General features: G+C 40.9%; 1 protein-coding gene across 1 annotated transcript in view; it reads right to left on the bottom strand.

Annotated features, from left to right (window-relative positions):
• Positions 1 to 20,741, bottom strand: part of MUC4 (mucin 4, cell surface associated) — a 245,720-nt gene that overhangs the window by 153,970 nt on the left and 71,009 nt on the right. The window contains exons 17-29 of the mRNA XM_073626452.1: positions 18,388 to 18,624; positions 17,867 to 17,986; positions 15,277 to 15,482; positions 15,053 to 15,122; positions 14,166 to 14,333; positions 13,920 to 14,033; positions 7,553 to 7,816; positions 3,787 to 3,933; positions 3,504 to 3,691; positions 3,142 to 3,322; positions 2,456 to 2,581; positions 2,152 to 2,277; positions 20 to 136 (exon numbers count right to left, since the gene is read on the bottom strand). Coding sequence (XP_073482553.1) covers positions 20 to 136; positions 2,152 to 2,277; positions 2,456 to 2,581; positions 3,142 to 3,322; positions 3,504 to 3,691; positions 3,787 to 3,933; positions 7,553 to 7,816; positions 13,920 to 14,033; positions 14,166 to 14,333; positions 15,053 to 15,122; positions 15,277 to 15,482; positions 17,867 to 17,986; positions 18,388 to 18,624 — 2,064 coding nt within the window. The remainder of the gene's footprint in view (positions 1 to 19; positions 137 to 2,151; positions 2,278 to 2,455; positions 2,582 to 3,141; positions 3,323 to 3,503; positions 3,692 to 3,786; positions 3,934 to 7,552; positions 7,817 to 13,919; positions 14,034 to 14,165; positions 14,334 to 15,052; positions 15,123 to 15,276; positions 15,483 to 17,866; positions 17,987 to 18,387; positions 18,625 to 20,741) is intronic.

The raw sequence follows: 20,741 nt of genomic DNA, 5'->3' as shown, positions 1-20,741 counted from the left end.
ACTTTAGACTAAATCTTACCAGAGCAATTGGCTCCATCAAATCCTGGCAGACAGTCACATTGATAGGATCCATTAGTGTTAATACATAGAGATTGTTCGGGGCACACAGTCTCATTCATGGAACACTCGTTGATATCTGCAAAGATTGCAATGATGTAATTTTTTCCAACTGAAGTAAATGAAGATGACTAGTCAAAAATGATGGCTGTTTATCAATACATCTCTGCTCTATTTTTGCGTAATTATTGTAATGTTCACAATAATGGGGTCTATTTATGAATTGTTTACAAGATTCACACAATGTTCACCCAGGATTTATATTTTTATCCAATTTAATCCAACTAGAAAACTGTTTAAATCTTGGCTGAAAATTCTGTGAGTTTTTGGTAAAAACATTTATAAATAGATCCAAAGTGTTTTAGAGTAATGTTCACATATCATATGCTTTATGTACTACATTGCTTTATTGTATTACACACAGGAGGATTCTACTTCTAGTGGTTATCTATATTTCCCTGCAGTCATTCAGACCGTTGTGACCACAAGATGATATAATCTGGGCTACACAGAGACTTTGATTAATTGTGCCAGTTGCATCTAAATAGTAAACATATAATGAGAAAGATGAACAGTACAGCCTTTGTGTATAATGAGCAAATATGAATGCCCTTATGTATATACTTTGCAATTCAAATATAGAAACCAGGTAGTTTTTAAATATACTAACATACATTGATAAAAATTCATTTAGGCTAATCACTTTTAAATGTATGTCATAAAAACATTAAAAAATATACCGCCTTGTCTGTAATGGTATTTATGTTTCAGAAAATAGCTGTGTAGAACCCCTAAACCAGGGTCCTATGCAAACTTTTGGCAAGGAGGTTTACACAGTAAAGCCACGTACACACAATCGGACATTCCGACGGGAAATGTTGGATGATAGGCTGTTGGCGGAAAATCCGACCGTGTGTATGCTCCATCGGATAATTGTTGTCTGACTTTCTGTGGACAAATGTTGGCTAGCAGGTTCTCACATTTTCCCTGGACAAATGTGTGTTATTGGATTTTCCGAGCGTGTGTACACAAGTCCGTCGGACAAAAGTCCAAAGTACAAAACACACATGCTCAGAAGCAAGGACGAGCCAGAAGCGGTTGGTCTTGTAAACTAGCGTTCGTAATGGAGAATTAACATTTGTGACGTGGCAAATTATGAAATCTCTAAATGCAGCGCACATTTTCTTCTTCTTTAATGGGATAATAATGAAGCTGCTTTGCTGGTGATACTGATGGATGGTTATTGCAAACAAATTTTCAAAGGCTTTATTTTTCTAGTGATATCAAAAATAATATTTTTATGATTATCATCATTATCCCGTAGTTTTTAAGATCAAAGATACAACTATGTTGGTGTCTCTTGTCAATTTTACATTGTATTTTTTTTAAATGTAACTGCCTACTCCCACACTGTCATTTAAAGTAAAACACAAGTATTATTCTCCACAATTTTTTTTATTGTGCATTAAAAAAAGAAAACAAAGAAAATTAGACATGCTATCTGCCAATAGAACTTAAGCAAAAGTGCATTCTATGCATCCAAAAATATAGAAAATATACCAAATCAAATCATTTTTCAACCAAAAAATAATGTCAAAGCAATAACTCCAAGGCCAATAATAAATAACACGTTATCTCCTCCGATTCTGCAACATGGCTGGTTGATGAACGGCCGTTCAGAAACTAACTGAAAAGCGCGAACTGAAAAGCGCGAAATGAAAAGTGCGAAATGAAAAGAGCAAATCGACACTCACCAAACTTCTGCTAACACGAAATTAGCAGAAGGAGCCCAAAGGGTGGCGCTAAAGAGCTGAAAAACCACATAGTATGTCTAGTATGTCACTACAATCGTAATTGTTGGCTAACAATTGTGTGGCCGTGTGTATGCAAGACAAGTTTGGGCCAACGCCCTTCGGACAAAATTCCACGGTTTTGTTGGCCAACAATCTGATCGTGTGTACAAGGCTTAAGACCAGATTTCTTTCGATTTTAAATGTATTCCTTTGCAGGAGAGCATGTTAGTTATCTAACATTTCCATGAGTTTATCAATGCAAGTTGTTGGTTATACAGGACAGGGGAACTGTTATACTAACCTTCACACAGCCAAGTTGGAACACCTTCATAACCAGGTAAACACGCACAGGAGTAGTTTCCAGGTACATTTGTACAGTTGGCATTTATACCACATGGAGATGTGACGTTGGCACATTCATCAATGTCTGAAAGGAAAAGCGCAGAAACGTATGTTTCTTAAGATTTTTTTTAACCAAGGTAATATCTCATCTCTATAGTATTGAAATGATCTGACTTTACATAGATGAATGCCAGCAATGTGTCACCTACTTATCATGTAAAAGTATGTATTATGAAGCATGTGTTTTATAATCCTGGACTCACCATCACACAAGGAGCTGTTCAGTGAGTTGACTTCATAACCTTCCTCACAACTACAGTTGTATCCATCCACATTATTGTTGCAGATTTGCTGACAAGTCGAAATATTTAGATAACATTCATTAATAGCTAGTGAAAAAAACAGAAATATTACAGATTGGTTCTTTAACATTTATGATGTCAGCTTCTTGGACAATTCACCATTTCCTTATCATAAATCCATCAATGCACAGAGATTCTAAAATGCTTCTAAAAGACCTATCCATTGCACCAAAGGAGGAGTTTCTGGCTGAGGAGGTGTCATGCTGAGGAGGCTCCATAAATGATATTATGGCCAACCGGGAAAAGGTAATCTTATAACTAGTAGGGAGGAAGGACCTAGCAATTAAGTGTAATTGCACTGAATCTATTTATCCATTTAAGTGTTAAAACCTATTTCTAAGCTTAGAATAACTAGTTTCAATACAATAACATTGTAGGAAAAAATGTTAATGTTATTTGTTTGACTACAATAAATGTAAGAAGTCCAGAGCCAGGGAAATATTGTGTGTGTCATGTCCTATTTTAGCCAATGAGAATGGGGAAGCCCTCTAGAACTTGCTCAGCGAGCAAATTCTCATTGTTAGAAATACTGTAAAACTTAAACGTGGCTACAGAATCTCACAAAATGTAGAGATCAGTTTCCCTACCAGTACAGGTTATTCCATCTCCTGTTAAACTAGGAGGACATGGTCCGCACGTAAATCCTGTATCTGGAGCTATGTTGTCTTCGCAAGTGGTGTTATCAAAACATTGGTTCTGTTTACAAGCATCGAAATCCTCCTCACAGTACATCCCTGTCCATGCAGCAGAACAGTTACATCCTGCAACCTGCAAAAAGACAAGAATTCATTTGTGTCTTAAAACATACATTTATAATATATATATATATATATATATATATATATATATATATATATATATATAAAACTGTGCTTTCAACATCGTCTATCATAGCCAATATTATATCTTTTATTTTTTTACGTTAAAAAATAATGCTTTTACTGCTTACCATGAATGTTGTGGTTTCATTCCCCAAGCTTACTTGGCTGTCATACAGACAACTGCCATTGTTGGTACAGTTGCAAAGAACCAAGGTCAGGTCAATGGAAGCAGGGGTTTTGGAATTATTAGCTATAGCTATTACAGAAACATTAACGGGAGATGAACTGGTGGGAAGCCATACCAGCATTCCATTCTCTGTGTGACAGAAAGGATACTTAATTAGTGAGGCATCAGAAGGAGAATTGCTAGTCATGGAAATAAATCTTGGCATTGGAAAGCAATGTATTCACCTGTTATATTGATATCAGAGGAGTCTTTCTGCAGGGAAAAGACCACTGTGTCATTGTTGTTATCGGTGGCTGTATAGAACACTGTCACAGATTCAAAGAGTTTGGTCTGAAGGGTGGTTGGTCCAGTCACATTCGGTGGAAAACTGTCTGTAGAGGAAAACATTGTTTAGGCAAAAATCTTACTTGTATTTAGGGGGTAACATGTAACATGTTGCCAAGCATCCCAAGCCTCCTCCCTGTGACAGCATGTGGGGATTCCTCGCCCCCTTCACCACTGTCACATTTAAAATAGGCACAGCTGTGCAGGGCTCCTCCCACACAGCCGAGTTATTAATTCACAGAGATATGTGAAAGAATAAACTACAAGTCCATCTGCCACCGCAGCATACAGACTCATGGTTTCAAAGGAGTATGAGTGCAGTATTCAGCACACTTGTAGTCCATGAAATCTTCCTCCAGCTTTCTAACTGAAAGCCTGTATAGAGGTAAGAGCAGAAAGCTGGCGGAAGAATCTGCAGGAGCCCGACACTGCACCTGTGATTCACTGATCCTAGGTGCAATGCTTTGCAGTGTCCTGTGGGAAAAAAAAATAATTTTTTCTTGCAAAAATATGTGCATTTATAATTTTTTCCTTAAACATGAACTTAGCTTTTAATTTGTTGATGTTTAAATGAACCCATGTATGTGTGTATGTGTATATGCATGCATGTGAGATAGGGATGTACAATTTGTAAAGTGCTGTATGAATTGATGTTGCTATATAAATGCCTGTAATAAAAAAACTGAATATTTAAAGCCATTATTCACCATGTTTTGAGTGAAGATTCTCACCTCTTAGTAAATCAGCTAACGTGTTTCATTACATTGTGCTAAGTTAAGTTTGTGTATGTCTGATTTAGTAAAAGCATTCAAAACACAAGTTCAACAGTCTCAACAACTACATATGTATTTTATATATATATATATATATATATATATATACACACACACAGTATCTCACAAAAGTAAGTACACCCCTCACATTTTTGTAAATATTTTATTATATCTTTTCATGTGACAACACTGAAGAAATTACACTTTGCTGCAATGTAAAGTAATGAGTGTACAGCTTGCATAACAGTGTAAATTTGCTGTCCCCTCAAAATAATTCAACGCACAGCCATTAATGTCTAAACTGCTGGCAACAAAAGTGAGTACACCCCTAAGTAAAAATGTCCAAATTGGAAAAGGAGAGTTTGCCCCAGCAAGCTGACTTAGCTGTTTGTGGACCACATCCCGAATACATATAGTAAAAAATCTGAGTCATAAGATAGACCCCTATACGTCTGATCGGTGGTTTGTGGAGGCGCATATATAAAGACTAATGCCGCGTATACACGATCGGAATTTTCGCCCCGCAAAAGACCGATGAGAGATTTTCATCAGAAAATGCGACCGTGTGTATGCTCCATTGTTTTTTTGCTGGACGAATTCCAGCCAGCAAAAGATTGAGAGCATGCTCTAAATTTTTCGGTCGGGAAAAGTTCCTATCCGAAAATGCGATCGTCTGTGGCAATTCCGACACGCAAAATTCCTATGCATGCTCGGAAACAATTCGATGCATGCTCAGAAGCATTGAACTTAATTTTCTCAGCTCATTGTAGTGTTGTACGTCACCGCGTTCTTGACGGTCGTAATTTCAGCGAACTTTAGCGTGACCGTGTGTATGCAAGGCAAACTTGAGCAGAATCCCGTCGGAAAAGCCATCATATCTTTTTCCGACGAGAAAACCGATCGTGTGTACGTGGCCATTATTGATATAATACGCCCTTGGATGACGAACACCCTCTACTTTTTGAAGTCCCTGCAAACCCTGAAAACTGGAGGTATGGTCAATGTGTGACTACTGTGGATAGTGCTTATTTTGGCTTTTTTTATCTCACTTTCAACATTTTAAGACATTATACTCAAATCAATGAGTAAACAACAATTGTTTATATCTATTTAGATTTGTTGAGGTGAAATCCATTAGCCCGATGCACTCCTTTTAAGTGTTCACTGGGCTTTATGTGACACTGTGGCCGGTATCCGTGCGTGGCTTTGACGGACCACCTACTCTTCACCTTTTGAGTAATTTCTGCTGTTCAGTGGAATGCTTACATTTGGGGTCAGTATTTTCAGCTGATCAAATTCCTGGCTGTGTTGTAATATGCATGCTCGTTTGTTATGCATAAAACTGTATGATAATTGTAATATGTACACTGATGTATATGTATATATATATTTCTGATGACATATACTTTATCATCATAGATTTAAGCTACAACTTTGGAAGTTTCAAGCCCTTTTAGGCCCTGAAGAAGATCTACATTGTGTGTTTTTGAAACGCGTTGAATACTCTGTCGATTGAGAGTTCTTGGGCTTCCCTTTCAGCTGGCTGTATACTCATCTCCAACTTTATGTGTTTGCTTTTATCGCTTAGAATTTTTGTTATTTATGTCTTGTGTCTTATATATACCAATACATTTTTTATTTTTACGAAAAGTCCAAATTGGGCCCAAAGTGTCAATATTTTGTGTGGCCATCTTATCTTCCAGCACTGCCTTAACCCTCTTGAGCATGGAGTTCACCAGAGCTTCACAGGTTGCCACTGGAGTCCTCTTCCACTCCTCCATGACGACATCACGGAGCTGGTGGATGTTAGAGACCTTGCACTCCTCCACCTTCTGTTTGAGGATGACCCACAGATGAAAAGATATAATAAAATGTTTACAAAAATGTGAGGGGTGTACTCACTTTTGTGAGATACTGTGTATATATAGTATTTTTGAGTGTAATCACATTTAATTTGTTATTAAAATATTTATTTACCCTTTGTTAAGTTTTATTCTGCAGTCACTTGCCTGCATAGCCTCATAGTGGGGAGTGTGACTGTTTAACCAGTGGATGGGCGGATGGATAGACAGACACACAGAGCGGGGGAGAATGTTCTGTGTCTGTGTGGGCGTGGTGTTTCACAATGATGTTCCTTCTGAGATCCATGCAACTACAGGCTACAGTTGCATAAAGCAGGCTGTGACTGGCTAATGGTTCTCAGCCACTGTCACAGCCTTATTGCAGTTGTAGTGGGGGACACGGTGACTAAACCAAATATGGGATTCATAAACACTGTGCATCAGCAAGCATCCTGTATCTCCAAGAAGGAGTAACTGCAAACTGATCATGCCAGCATATACTGTATCTGCTTCTGTGCTTGGCAAAAGGATAAAAGTGGGACAGGCAGGATCAATAGGTACCTTTGGAAACATCTACATGGAAACACGGACTCTAATAAAAATTTAATTTTTAGTAACATGCACTTTAAGATAACATCGCAAAGGTAAGTGCTGGCCTTTATAAAGGGTTTCGTAGTTTCAAGTTGAAAATATCCTCACATATTTGCATTATATATAAATATTGGTACTGGCTGCAGAGGGCTGAAATATAATATAATATACATAATATCAAAACGGCATTTCAATCTTCAGCCAGTCATAATACTGTCATGTCTTAGCAATCAGAACACTATTTTGCAATGTAAACTTCTTGCAATGTATATAGCTCACCTGGATGTTGTTTTTTAATGCTCAACAACTCACAAGAAAACTGGAGTCTCACCTTACAATCTTAATATCAACAGAAACATTTTTAAATACTTGTGTCTTCCAAATTTGCCTATTTTGTTTCATTTGCCATGATTCGATAATTAAACAGTAAATGCATGACTTGATAGATGATCATGTCTTACTCATTGTGCTGCTCTGTTCCTGGGCGGCGATCACAGTGCCTAGCGTACTCTCTCCCACCTCAAAATCTTTTGTACTCAGGATGTCAAAAATACATTCATCATTTCCTTTGCATGTTTCATTTGCTTGGTTGATAAGAGTGAGGTTACTAGTCAGTAGCAACTGATCATAAAACAATGGCACAAAGCTGTTATTATTGTAGGTGTACCAGGATTCTCCGTCTGTGTCATTGTAATTAAAAAGACTGCTTAAGGGAGTTGTTTTCCCTGCAAAGAAAAAATAATACATTTATAGCTTTATACAAAGCACAGATAGCTACAATTTTTTATTTATTATTATTATTTTTTAGCACTGGGTTTCATAAATGTACACCAGTGTGATGTGCTTGACTGAATTCAAGTTATGAAGCTTCTGGCATAATTAGGTTGTTGTTGAAAATAACACTAGGCAATTGTAGACATAGACATATTAAGACCCCTTTCACACTGAGGTGTTTTTAAGGCACTTTAAAAAAGCGTTTAAAAAAGCGCCTGTAAAGCATCTGAAAGAAGCCTCATCTGCAATCTCAATGTGAAGGCCAGAGTGCTTTCACACTGAGACCCCTTTCACACTGGGGCGTTTTTCAGGTGCTTTAGCGTTACAAAAAGCACCTGGAAAGCGCCTGAAAGAAACCTCATCTGCAATCCCAATGTGGGAGCCCGAGTGCTTTCACACTGGGGTGCTGCACTGGCAGGGCGTCAAAAAAAGTCCTGCAAGCAGCTTCTTTGCAGCGTCCCTTCCCATTGAAATCAATGGAAAGTGCCTGAAGAGCACCTGAAAAGCGCCTTGGCAGCGGCGCTTTGTGGGTGCTTTTAACCCTTTATTCGGCCACTACCGGGGGTTAAATACGCCCCGCTAGCACTCGAAAAATGCTGGTAAAGCGCCGCTAGTTTAACCAGTTTTTTTTGGGCGCTGGCAGAGTGAAAAGGCTCTTAAAAGACTCGGGCTTTCACATTGGGATTGCAGATGAGTCTTCTTTCAGGCGCTTTACAGGCACTTTTTTTAACGCTAAAGCACCTGAAAAACACCCCAGTGTGAAAGGGGTCTAAGCCTATATATGCAATGTAATGCATACGCATGCACTGACTCCTATTACAGAGAATTATAGAAAGATTGTAGAAGAGTAGAAGAAAGAGTCTGTGTCATTTACGTGACAAGGAATCAATAGTGTTCACCAATGGTTTTAAACATGCTATATTACAATCCAAAGTACAGTCTAGTATGAATGATCTCTTATAGTCTAAAGCTGCCAATATACAGTACAATCTATACATACAATCTTTGTAAATCTCTTTTAGGTTTACCATACTTTTGTAATGTGAGAGCCTACTTATAAACACATTCAGTTTGAATTGAATCAGGCAGACCTTTGTACTACTATGGGCAGGAGCGGACTGAACAGCCGGGCACTGTGGCCGTGGTCTGTGGGCCCTGGGTCAGTAGGGGGCCCCATGAGAGGCTGTACATGTGTCACAGAGAGTGGAGGACTGCTGGTGAGAGGAGCGAAAGAGGCAGCGGTGGCACCCAGGGACGCCGATGTAGGGGGCCCAGCCAGCCGACAGCTTCAAGTTTTTTAATGCACTAATAATGGATTTTTGTGTTTGGCTTTTGGCTTCTGTGTTTTATAAGTGACAGCGATCCCGGCGGCACACTCAAAACCCTCCCTGCTCTCCCTGCATGTTCAACAGAGGAGGTGGTGGGATGAGGGCGGGGCAGGCACACAGCTCTATCCTCGAGTCACTTCTGCTGACTGTCCAGCATCAAATTTGAAGATTTGGACAAATTGGCTGTTTTGACAGAACAGCGGCAGCGTATACAGTACAGTACACTACGAGTTGCCTATTTTGTGAGAACACCAGGTAAGGAGGAAAAAAGTTGCTGCACTTTGAAGACGGCCATGATGTTGGCTAGTATCGGGCAGACTAACAATGTCCACTCATTATATGGTGTACTGTACTGTATACCCTGCCACTGTTCTGCCAAAATAGCCAACTCATCCAAATCTCCAATTATTGGTGCTGCAGAGTTACTGGAAGTGATGTGGTTGAAGATTTTGGCCAGTTGGAGTTTTCGGCAGAAAGCTGGCAGCCTGACCTCCTGTAACTTACAGTTCATTTTTTCTGTGGGGCAGAGAAGCGCTGTGTCCTAGACAGGGAGGAGAGGTCTATACTGGAAAAGGAGGAGAGAGGCACTCTGCACTGGGCAGGGAGGAGAGAAGAGATCTTTACTGGAGAGGAGGGCGCAGAAGTTTGGGGGGAGAGCTCTGTACTGGGGGGGGTGTTCTGTGAGATATGCACTTCTGCACTCTGTACATGGCACAATCATCAACCCTGCACTCTGAATGTAGCACAATCCTGAACCCTGCACTCTGTATGTAGCGCAATCCTGAACCCTGCACTCTGTATGTAGTGCTATCCTGAGCCCTGCACTCTGTACATAGTACAATCCTGAACCCTACACTCTGTATGTAGCACAATCCTGAACCCTGTACTCTGTACATAGCACAGTCCTGAACCCTGTACTCTGTATGTACCACAGTCCTGAACCCTGTCCTCTGTACGTAGCGCAATCCTGAACCCTGTCCCCTGTATGTAGCACAGTCCTGAACCCTTCACTCTGTACGTAGCGCAATCCCGAACCCTTCACTCTGTACGTAGCACAATCCTGAACCCTGCACTCTGTATGTAGCACAATCCTGAACCCTGCACTCTGTACGTAACGTAGTCCTGAACCCTGCACTCTGTACGCAGTGCAGTCCTGAACCATGCACTCTATACGTAGCGCAGACCTGAACCCTGCACTTTGTATGTAGCGCACTCCCGAACCCTGCACTCTGTACATAACACAGTGGTGAACCCTGTACTCTGAACATAGCACAATCCTGAACCATGCACACTGTACATAGCGCAACCTGAACCCTGTACTCTGTACGTAGCACAATCCTGAACCCTGCACTCTGTACCTAGCACAATCCTGAACCTCACACACTGTACGTAGTGCACTCCTGAACCTGCACTCTGAATGTAACGTACTCCTGGGCTCTGCATGTAGCATACCCTCTACCCCTTCACTTTGTACATAGCACAATTCTGAACCCTGTACTGCGTATGCAGTGCACTCCTGAGACCTGCAGTCTGTACACTGCACACTTTGTACAAAGTGCACTCCTGAACTCTGCACTCTGTAGGTAGTGCACTCCTCAACCCTGCAATCTGTACATAGCTCACCGCTGAATTCTGCACTTTGTATGTAGCACACTCCTCAACTCTGCACTCTGTTCGCAGTGCACTGCTCAAACCCCACACTTCATGTATAATGCATTTCTCAACTCTGTACTCTGTAAATAGTGCCCGCCTGAACTCTGCATTTTCTGCATAAACTGCTGAAACCTGTACTCTGTATGTAGCGTACCACTGAACTCTGCATTTTGTATGTAGTACACCGTGGGGGGAGGGTGTTGATTATGTTGAGGCGAGTGGTACAATGGGGACGTGATAGAGTTTCTGCTCCTATTTTTGAGTAAAAAGTACTGTAGCCATAGGCCTCATTTACACATGATTTTTAACAGCCCTGCCGGCACCTGATCTGATGCCGGAAGTAGCTCACCTGTCCAGTAGTGGCGAAGCGGGTCGGGGTCCCGTGCTGTGATCTTTCCTTGATACATGCATCTGGTGATGGAGCCGACAGGAACGTGAGAGGAGTCCCTGGCTGTGTGACATGACTCTCTCACCCCTCCCTGTCTGCCTCACCCCCTCTGTCTTTTCCCTCTCTCACCTCCCTCTCTCTCTCCCCCCTCTCTCACCCCCCCTCTGTCTCTCCCTCTCTCTCTCTCTCTCTCTCGCCTCTCCCTCTCACCCTCCTCTGTCTCTCACCCCCTCTCTCTTTCATCCTCTCCTCTGTCTCTCACACCCCCCCTCTCTCTCTCATCCCCCCTCTGTCTCTCACCCCTCCTCTGTCTTTCACACCCCCTCTTTCTCTAACCCCCTTTTTGTCTCACCACCCTCTGTCTTTCACCCCTCCCTCTGTCTCTCTCCCCTTCTCTCTCTCACCCATCTCTGACTCTCACCTCCCCCTCTGCCCCTCCTTTCTCTCCCCCTCTTAGGGCCCAAATTATGATCTCGTGGACAGGCCCACTGCTTTCATAAAACACCCCTGGCTGCATCATAAATATGGCTGCCAAGTGCCCAGCGGCCTCTATGGAAAGAAGGCAGGAACTTCCATGCAGGCTATGCTGCAGTAAATATTTAAATGTCCCCTCTATGCAGCTGAGCTGCATTATGTAAGTGGCTTTTTGTGGGTGTGGCTTGAGTGTGGACACAAGGGGCCCCATGATCTCCTGTTGCCCAGGGGGCCCCATGAGTTGTAAGTCCGCCCCTGACTGTGGATATATCTAAAGGCACGTGTATCAACAGATTGTTACATTGTAATGAATGACTTGGGTAAAGAGAAAGAGGGACAGAAAAACATGAGAAGGTAGGTTTTAGGAGAATGTTTAAAGGTTATGTCCACCTTTGCATGAAAATAATAATGAATGCACATATATTTTCAAAAAAAATGTGTATTTTTTATTTTTGAAAATGGACCTGGAAAGCATTCAACCATGGCCAGTGGACTGCGGGTGCATTGCCAGGCTCCTACAGACTCTTCCTCTAGTTCCCTGTTTGTAGCGATGTACAGGCTTTCAGTTAGAGAACAGGAGTACGTGTCAATGGATTATGAGTGCGGTGATCACCTCACTTGTATTCCCTTGGGATCTATGAGTCCACCTGCTGTAATGGTAGACAGAAATTGTAGATTTTTTCATTCATAGATCTCTGCAAATGAATGATGTGGCTGTTTGGGCAAAGCCCTACACAGCCTGCCAATTTAAAATCTGATAGCTGCTATTGGGGAGAAGAACCCTCACATGCTGTCAAAGGAAGGCCACATTTTGGGTGTGGGGGAGTTCGCCTGGCACCAGGTTACATCCTAAATATGGGTGTAACATGTAACATGCCCTTAAAGGTGACCTTAGCATTTAAAGTGGTTGTAAAGGCACAAGGTATTTTACCTTCATGCATTCTATGCATGACAATAAAAAACCTTCTGTGTGCAGCAGCCCCCCCCCCAATACTTACCTGACCCCCCCCTCTTGATTCAGTGATATCCACGAGAGTCTTGTCTCTCCAGGGACTCGCACTCCTGATTGGCTTTTGGCAGCAGCGGGAGCTGCTGTCGATCACAGCCAATGAGCCAATCAGGAGACGGTGGGGGGCAGGGCAGCATTGCAGCTTCATGTGTTAATGGACACACAGAGCCGCTGATTGGGAGCGTGTCTGCTTGGGTGCTCCCATTGCAAGATGCTGTGGGGGCACCTGGCAGGAGGGAGGAGCCAGGAGCGTCGGCAGAGGACCCAAGAAGAGAAGGGTCTGGGCTGCTCTGTGCAAAACCACTGCACAGAGCAGGTAAGTATAACATGTTTGTTATTTAAAAAAGAAAAAACAAGACTTTACGATCACATTTTAAAAATGGAGTCTAGTGTAATGGGATAAGGTAGATAATTGCAGAGAAATGGGAGCCGCTTTAGAAAAATCCTATTGTCATACATAGGAAGAGTGAGGAGTACAGTAGTGGGAGAGCAAAGGGGGGGGTTGTATATAAGCCCAGAAATAAAAGTAGAGAATGGGTTCTGAATAGCCAAAGAAGTGTCAAAGCATAGTAGTTTGTATTTTATGCTTGGGTTGACACAGAACTTAAGCCAAAAGTAACAAACAAAAATGTATAGCCCATTAAATGATACATTAACAAAACCAGTTTGTGCTGCATCATTCAACTTCAATATAGAGATTAACCTTTCAGTATTTTTTTGTGACGTTAGATATTATCAGATGGCCAACATCGTTCAACAAATTTCCACTGAGTGCAGGTCATACTGGACCTACCCCACCTTGTGCCTGGACAGTGAAAGGTGATGCAGCACAGTAATCAGCTCAACTCTCTGTCACTCTGCTTTCTCTTCCTATCAGCATGCTTATTTTAGCACATAAAGCCATTGGCTCCTTGTGCTGCTTGCAATGAAAAAATACATTGAACAATGAGGTTGTAAAATCTGGTGTAGTTCTGCATAGAAACCAATCAGCTGCCAGGTTTTTTTAGTCAAAGCTTAATGGAACATCTGACATAGAAGCTGATTGGCTACCTTGCACAGCTGCACCAGATTTTGTACTTTCCGGTAGTAAATCAACTCCAATGTATTACCGATTAGAGCTGCATCTGTCTAGCGTTCAGTTTTTTTTTTTGTTTTTTTTTTTTTTACCAAACAGTATGTAAATGTTTTGAACATATACTTACATGTCATTCCAATTTCAAAAATAAGGGATTCATTGGGGAGCTTTACTCCATCAAATTCCAGTTTTGTTCCATTAGAAGCCATGAGATCATCAGTTTTATCATCATTAAACACACCTAAAATGACATTTCATCATTTAATTTTCACTTTTACTGCTGGACTTGCTATTATTATTAATCAATCAATCTCAATGAAGGAACAATTGTCATTTTTTTATTTTGCTGCCAGAGTAATAAAACATAACTCACCCAAAAGGCCTTCTGTCTTGTTCTTGTAAATAACGTCTAGCATTGTGGTAAAGCTCAAAGCTCCCACCTTAGCAGACACGGTGACTGAGATCCCACCATCAAAGGTAGCCATTATTTCATTGTTCTCTGTCGTCTCCAGGGTCAACATATCCAACTGTGTAGCATTATCTTTAAAAAAAAGCAAATAATTGAAAATTATACTATATCCATCTTTTAAATTACATGGAGGTGATAGACACTGCCCTGGGAATTAATGAGAGGAAAAGAAAAACATAAGACAAGAGATAGTGGTTACATAGTTGGCCAAATATGACATGTTTAAGCAATGGTGTAACCCCTCCAATCCCTGCCCATGTTATGTGGCCATATATTTCCAGCCATTTAAGTAAATTTGAGGGTTGATGTTAGTGGTTGGTAAGGACCTAGCACGTGCAGGGACCTGCTGCTTCCTTAGCAACCATTGACAGCTGGAAGCTGTCTTGTTCGTCCACACAAAATGCCTATGACCCCTTTCACACTGGGGCGTTTTTCAGGCGTTTTAGCGTTTCTGCCACGGGGCTGGGTGCACCGAAGGCCCGAGCCCTTTCACACTGCCAGCGCCCAAAAAACGCTTGAAAAACGCCCCAGTGTGAAAAGGGTCTTAAGCGGTGCTTTACCAGCGTTTTTTGGGCATTGGCAGTGTGAAAGGGCTCGGGCTTTCACATTGGGATTGCAGATGAGGCTTCTTTCAGGCACTTTACCGGCACTTTTTAAAACGCTAAAGCACCTGAAAAATGCACGAAAAAAATGCCCCTGTGTGAAAGGGGTCTATACGTACGTTAGGACCAAACACCGAGCTTATTCCTATTCAACACTCTATTTAATAATAAAAACTGAAGCTGTGTTACCTGGTAAGGTAAATGCGGTACCGTTAATCTTCACAATGGTTGTATTTTTGTCCTGCAGTAACCACTCCACCTAAAATAAATAATCAACAACCATCAGTTATTCCATTTTCTTAGCTTTGGGCAGCAGAAAAAAACTTGTTCCATGTGGAAGTTATTTGTTATTTCTGTTACCACATACAGCCACTATAAAGCACTATAAAGGCTACCTGATACATGAGTCTTACCGTTGTTTGATTTTGAATCATTGCAGCCAGTCCAACAAAGTTAGTTGCCTGTGTTTCATTGCCAGCCATGGCTGTGCGTCCTTGGAGTGTGAAGATAAGTGTATTGTTCTCATCTCTAACATTGGCCAAGGTAAACTCCCCCAGTCCATTAAAAGTATACTGTACATCATCCAGTGTGTTGATGTGAGGGTCTCCAAACAGGGATCCTGAAAAAATAAATAAATAGATAAACTCATAATATTAGGAGGACTGTTTATAAAGCATACAGTGAGGGAAAAAAGTATTTGATCCCTGCTAATTTTGTACATTTGCCCACTGATGAAGAAATGATCTGTTTATAATTTTAATGGTAGGTTTATTTCAACAGTGAGAGACAGGATAACAACACAAAAATCCAGAAAAACACATCTAAAAAAAGTTATAAATTGATTTGCATTTTAATGAGTGAAATAAGTATTTGACCCCCCCCCGTAAAACATGACTTAGTACTTGGTGGCAAAATCCTCGTTGGCAATAACAGAGGTCAGACGTTTCTTGTAGTTGGCCACCAGGTTTGCACACATCTCAGGAAGGATTTTGTCCTGCTCCTCTTTGCATATCCTCTCCAAGTCATTAAAGTGGTTGTAAACCCAGGTAAAAAAAAAAACCCTGCAAGACAAAGGCATGATGAGCTAGTATGCATAGCATATTAGCTCGTTATGAATTACTTACCCGAGAATGAAGTCCCCGCAGCCGTCCTCTTCTCCCCCTTCGGCCGGTGACATCTATCCCGGGGGTTACTTCTGGGTATCGCAGCTCCGGTGCTGTGATTGGCCAGAGCCGCGATGACGTCACTCCCGCGCACGTGCGCGGGAGCCACCAGGAACGGCACAGTACAACTGAAGCAACGGCACGTACGTGCCATTGCTTCAGTTAGCTTAAGTGCGGATGTGCCGATGACGTCGGCACATGCAAATACAGAGATATCTCCTAAACCGTGCAGGTTTAGGAGATATTCAGCACAGCTACAGGTAAGCCTAATTATAGGCTTGCATGTAGTTTAAAGTGGTTGTAAAGGGTTTACAACCACTTTAAGGTTTTGAGGCTGATGTTTGGTAACTTAAACCTTCAGCTCCCTCCACATATTTTCTATGGGATTAAGGTCTGGGGACTGGCTAGGCCACTCCAGGACCTTAATGTGTTTCTTCTTGAGCCACTCCTTTGTTGCCTTGGCTGTGTGTTTTTGGTCATTGTCATGCTGGAATACCCATCCAAGACCAATGTTCAATGCCCTGGCTGAGGGAAGGAGGTTCTCACCCAAGATTTGACGGTACATGTCCCTTTGATGCGATTAAGTTGTCCTGTCCCCTTAGCAGAAAAACACCCCCAAAGCATAATGTATCCACCTCCATGTTTGACAATGGGAGGGTGTTCTTGGGGTCATAGGCTGCATTCCTCCTCCTCTAAACACGGCGAGTTGAGTAGATGCTATATAGCTCGATTTTGATCTCATCTGACCACAACACTTGAACCCAGTTCTCCAGTGAATCATTCAGATGTACATTAGCAAACTTCAGATGGGCCTGTACATGGGTTTTCTTGAGCAGGGGGACCTTGCAGGCGCTGCAGGATTTCAGTCCTCGCGACGTAGTGTGTTACCAGCTTTTTTTTGGTGACTATGGTCCCAACTGCCTTAAGATCATTGACAAGATTCTCCCATGTAGTTCTGGGCTGATTGCTCACCGTTCCCATGCTCATTAAAACTCCACGAGGTGAGATTTTGCTTGGAGCCCCAGACTGAGGGAAATTAACAGTCATTTTGTGTTTCTTCGATTTGCAAACAATCGCATCGACTGTTGTCACCCTGTCACCAAGCTGCTTGGCGTTGGTCTTGTAGCCCATTCCAGCCTTGTGTAGGCCTACAATCTTGTCTCTTCCATTCTTAGACAGCTCTTTTTTCTTGGCCATGGTGGAGAGATTGAAATCTGATTGATTGCTTTTGTCGACAGGTGTCTTTTATACAAGTAACAAGCTGAGATTGGGAGCACTCCCTTTAAGAGAGTGCTCCTAATCTCAGCTCGTTACCTGTATAGAAGACACCTGGGAGCCAGAAAACTTGCTGATTGATAGGGGATGAAATACTTATTTCACTCATTAAAATGCAAATCAATTCATAACTTTTTTTAAATGTGTTTTTCTGGATTTTTTTGTTGTTATCCTGTCTCTCACTGTTAAAATAAACCTACCATTAAAACTATAAACAGATCATTTCTTTGTCAGTGGAAAAATGTACAAAATCAGCAGGGGATCAAATACTTTTTTCCCTCACTGTAAAAATCAATGTTATCAAATTTCCTAGTTTTTGCTCTTTTAATTTTTGCGCTATTTACAAAGCCTTGTTTAGCAATATTTCACACTATTTTATTTTCACATGTTTATAACTAAGGTGGTGGTAAAAGGGTAAAAACTCTGGTGAAATTAAAACCTGCAAATAACTACTTGATGCAGTGTACAACACTGCCTGGTGTCAGGTTCATTTTAAAATATGAATATGCAGTTTGTTGTAATGCTACTTTGAAATGTGCTTAGGAGTGTTTTACTAATAGTTTACCGAAACGTGGTGGAACATATCCAAAACAAAAATCATAAGGTCTTCTTTGTCGGTATAAGGAACAGAGGTGTGAAGAACCAGAGTATAAACAACAGTTATTATAAGGATCCACTTCCTGTTCTGCAAGCACAAAAAAGAAAACATGTAAAAATTCTAATACACCAATGCTAAAATCACTCTATGCCTATTGTAAAGACTTAGGTTGGTGTAGGGTATAAAAAACATAGCATGTTATATAACAATATAGAAGTCAGATGTAAAAACACCTTCAATGAGTTTGGAGCAACCACTGCAAAAAGTATAGTCTAGGCCAGTGATAGCGAACCTTGGCACCTCAGATGTTTTGGAACTACATTTCCCATGATGCTCAACTACACTGCAGAGTGCAAGAGCATCATGGGAAATGTAATTCCAAAACATCTGGGGTGCCAAGGTTCGCCATCACTGGTCTAGGCACTGCATAATGTAGAAAAGAGTCATTTGTCAAGTACTTTTTTTTGTTTTTGTGTGATATTAGTTACCTTGGTATTGCTGTCTGATCTTTTGCATCTGAGACAGGTAATAGCTATAATACCAATTGTAGTAATAGTACGGGTTATACCACCGAAGCCAGCTGTTCTCATACTCCCAGGGAGTTGGTAAATATCTCTCTTTCTCCCCATAGTTCAAACTACCCCAGGAACTGTAGTAGCACCTGGTTCCTCCTCCAAACCAGGTTGAAAATGCAGTCTGAAAAGTGTAGGACTGACTATACCAATCTGAAAGGGGGAAACAACAAGTAGTGAATACCATAGATACCACAGTTATGTATACATGTCTGAATAATAACATCACATCTGTCATATGGACATTTGATATAATTCCAATTGTGAGTTAAAAACATAACAACAGCAACATTTGAAAAAGTATGATTTGATGATAATTCAGTTTGACACTAGAAGTGTTTAAAAAAAAGAAAACTTGAGCTGAGAAGCAGTTTGAACATTGGAGCTGGTCTGTGTATTATTCTCTATATTAAAGCACTCTCTAAAATGTAACCCACTCTTCACTTGAAAAATTAGCCTACCCCTAACACTCACTCCTGCAGCAAATCATTAACACTTTATCCCGCCTCTTCCACAACCCTAAATTATAATCTAACCCCTAAACTGAGCTCTTAATATTTAAATTCTCCCCCAAAGTGAACGCTTAAAGCATATCTATGGTCAAAATGTAAAATCCTATATTCATTTTCCACATTGTATTTCTATTATTTCTAGCCTACTCCTACAAATCTGAACAATCTTGAAGTTTGAAAACTTATCCTGTGAAGAGCCCCACATATTTACTTCCTTGAATTCTGTGTCACGCATTCACTATACCCTGTAAGTAGGCACTGCTGTGTCCCAGAGTTCATAGAGCCTGCCTTCTGAGCTACAGAGGTGCTCAGAGTAGGAGTTTCAGGAGGAGAGGAGTCAGTACTGGAAGCACTGCATTCAGGCAGCAAGGTACCATGGGATATGTAGTCCTCAAAGTATTGAAATTAAGCAGAAGAGAGGAATCTTTAAAGCATGCAGAGAATCCAGGAAGTTGTGGAAAGAGATGGCCTGCAGACAGTCTGCGCTCATACCATGAAAGGAGATTTTTCAAGTAATTTTATTACTATTAAATAAATTGTCAAAAATAACTTGTGTTTGTATTGTTAGTACAATGCTGATGTTATAAAATTAACATGTGAGCTATACCTATAGATTTCATTTAACTTTCTTGCAAGCCTAACAGGTAAACCAACCCCTAAACTGAGCATATTTTCCTCGTTCAGCTTCAGGAACCCAAGCACTGCTGATAACCAGTAGTCCTACATACAGAGAAAACATGAAGCACTGAAATTGAGAGAAGAACCTGTTCTGACGTTACGTGATTTTATTTGCTTCTGCAGACAAATACATTCTGTGTAACGTACAAACTCTCATGTTACAGTGCATGTCACAGCATGAGCTCAGGCCATGGCTGGGGGGTAGTGACCAGATCCCAGAGCACTGTCATACCATATACAATAATGTGCTGGTCAAAATCTGGGCTGATGGCTAATTGGTTCTAAATACTTAAAACTGGTCATGAAAAAGAAATTCCATATTCAGTAAAGATTTTGGAAAGTGTTAATAGAAAGCCCCAATTGTGGTTATAACAAAAATGGTATCCCATCACACTATTGGATTCTTTATAGTGCAAAATTAACCAAATTATAAGGAAATCCAGATGTGAAAAAGTGACACCTTTGCTACAAATGTTTTTTTGTAAACATCTGATGGAGAGAAGCACAGATGTAAATGACTGTGTCCAGCATGAAGTTTCTAAAATATATACCAGTGGCAGCATAACATTAAAACCTCAGTCATGATGTGGATTTTAACAATCCTCCCCAAATGAAATTCAAAAGCGCTAGTTAACTATTATTAACCTAAAGAACATTCTCTAACAGCCTGGCATGTCTTACATGCATTTTGTGTATATAAGCAAAATATATTGGTTCATGCAATGGTTGATTTGATTTTTTTCATCCTGAAATGAACCCCCCCCCCCCTTCCACCATAATTGTTACATGGATTATTGTACAGCTTTTATGAACATTAAACATTATGGAAGTAATATTTGCCAAGGCAAAGTTTATAGAGCGAGGTTTTATTTTTCCATGAACAGGTTGTTAGATCAAACAGAAGAGTAAAGTACAGGGGAAGTGTAATATGAGAAATACGAGGGACAGAAATAAATAAACGCAGGCTGAGAGACATACATGCAGGGTGTGATGTCTCTGGCCTAGGGCTCTCAGATCCGGGGTTTTCTGCTCTGACATAAATGTTCTCTGCACTCATTTCTAATATGATGGTGAAAAATA

The sequence above is a fragment of the Aquarana catesbeiana genome, linkage group LG04, assembly GCF_042186555.1.
Source record: "Aquarana catesbeiana isolate 2022-GZ linkage group LG04, ASM4218655v1, whole genome shotgun sequence".
In the NCBI taxonomy this organism is placed as follows: domain Eukaryota; kingdom Metazoa; phylum Chordata; class Amphibia; order Anura; family Ranidae; genus Aquarana; species Aquarana catesbeiana.
The sequence above is the reverse complement of the archived record's forward strand: the minus strand, read 5'-3'. Positions and strand labels throughout refer to the sequence as shown.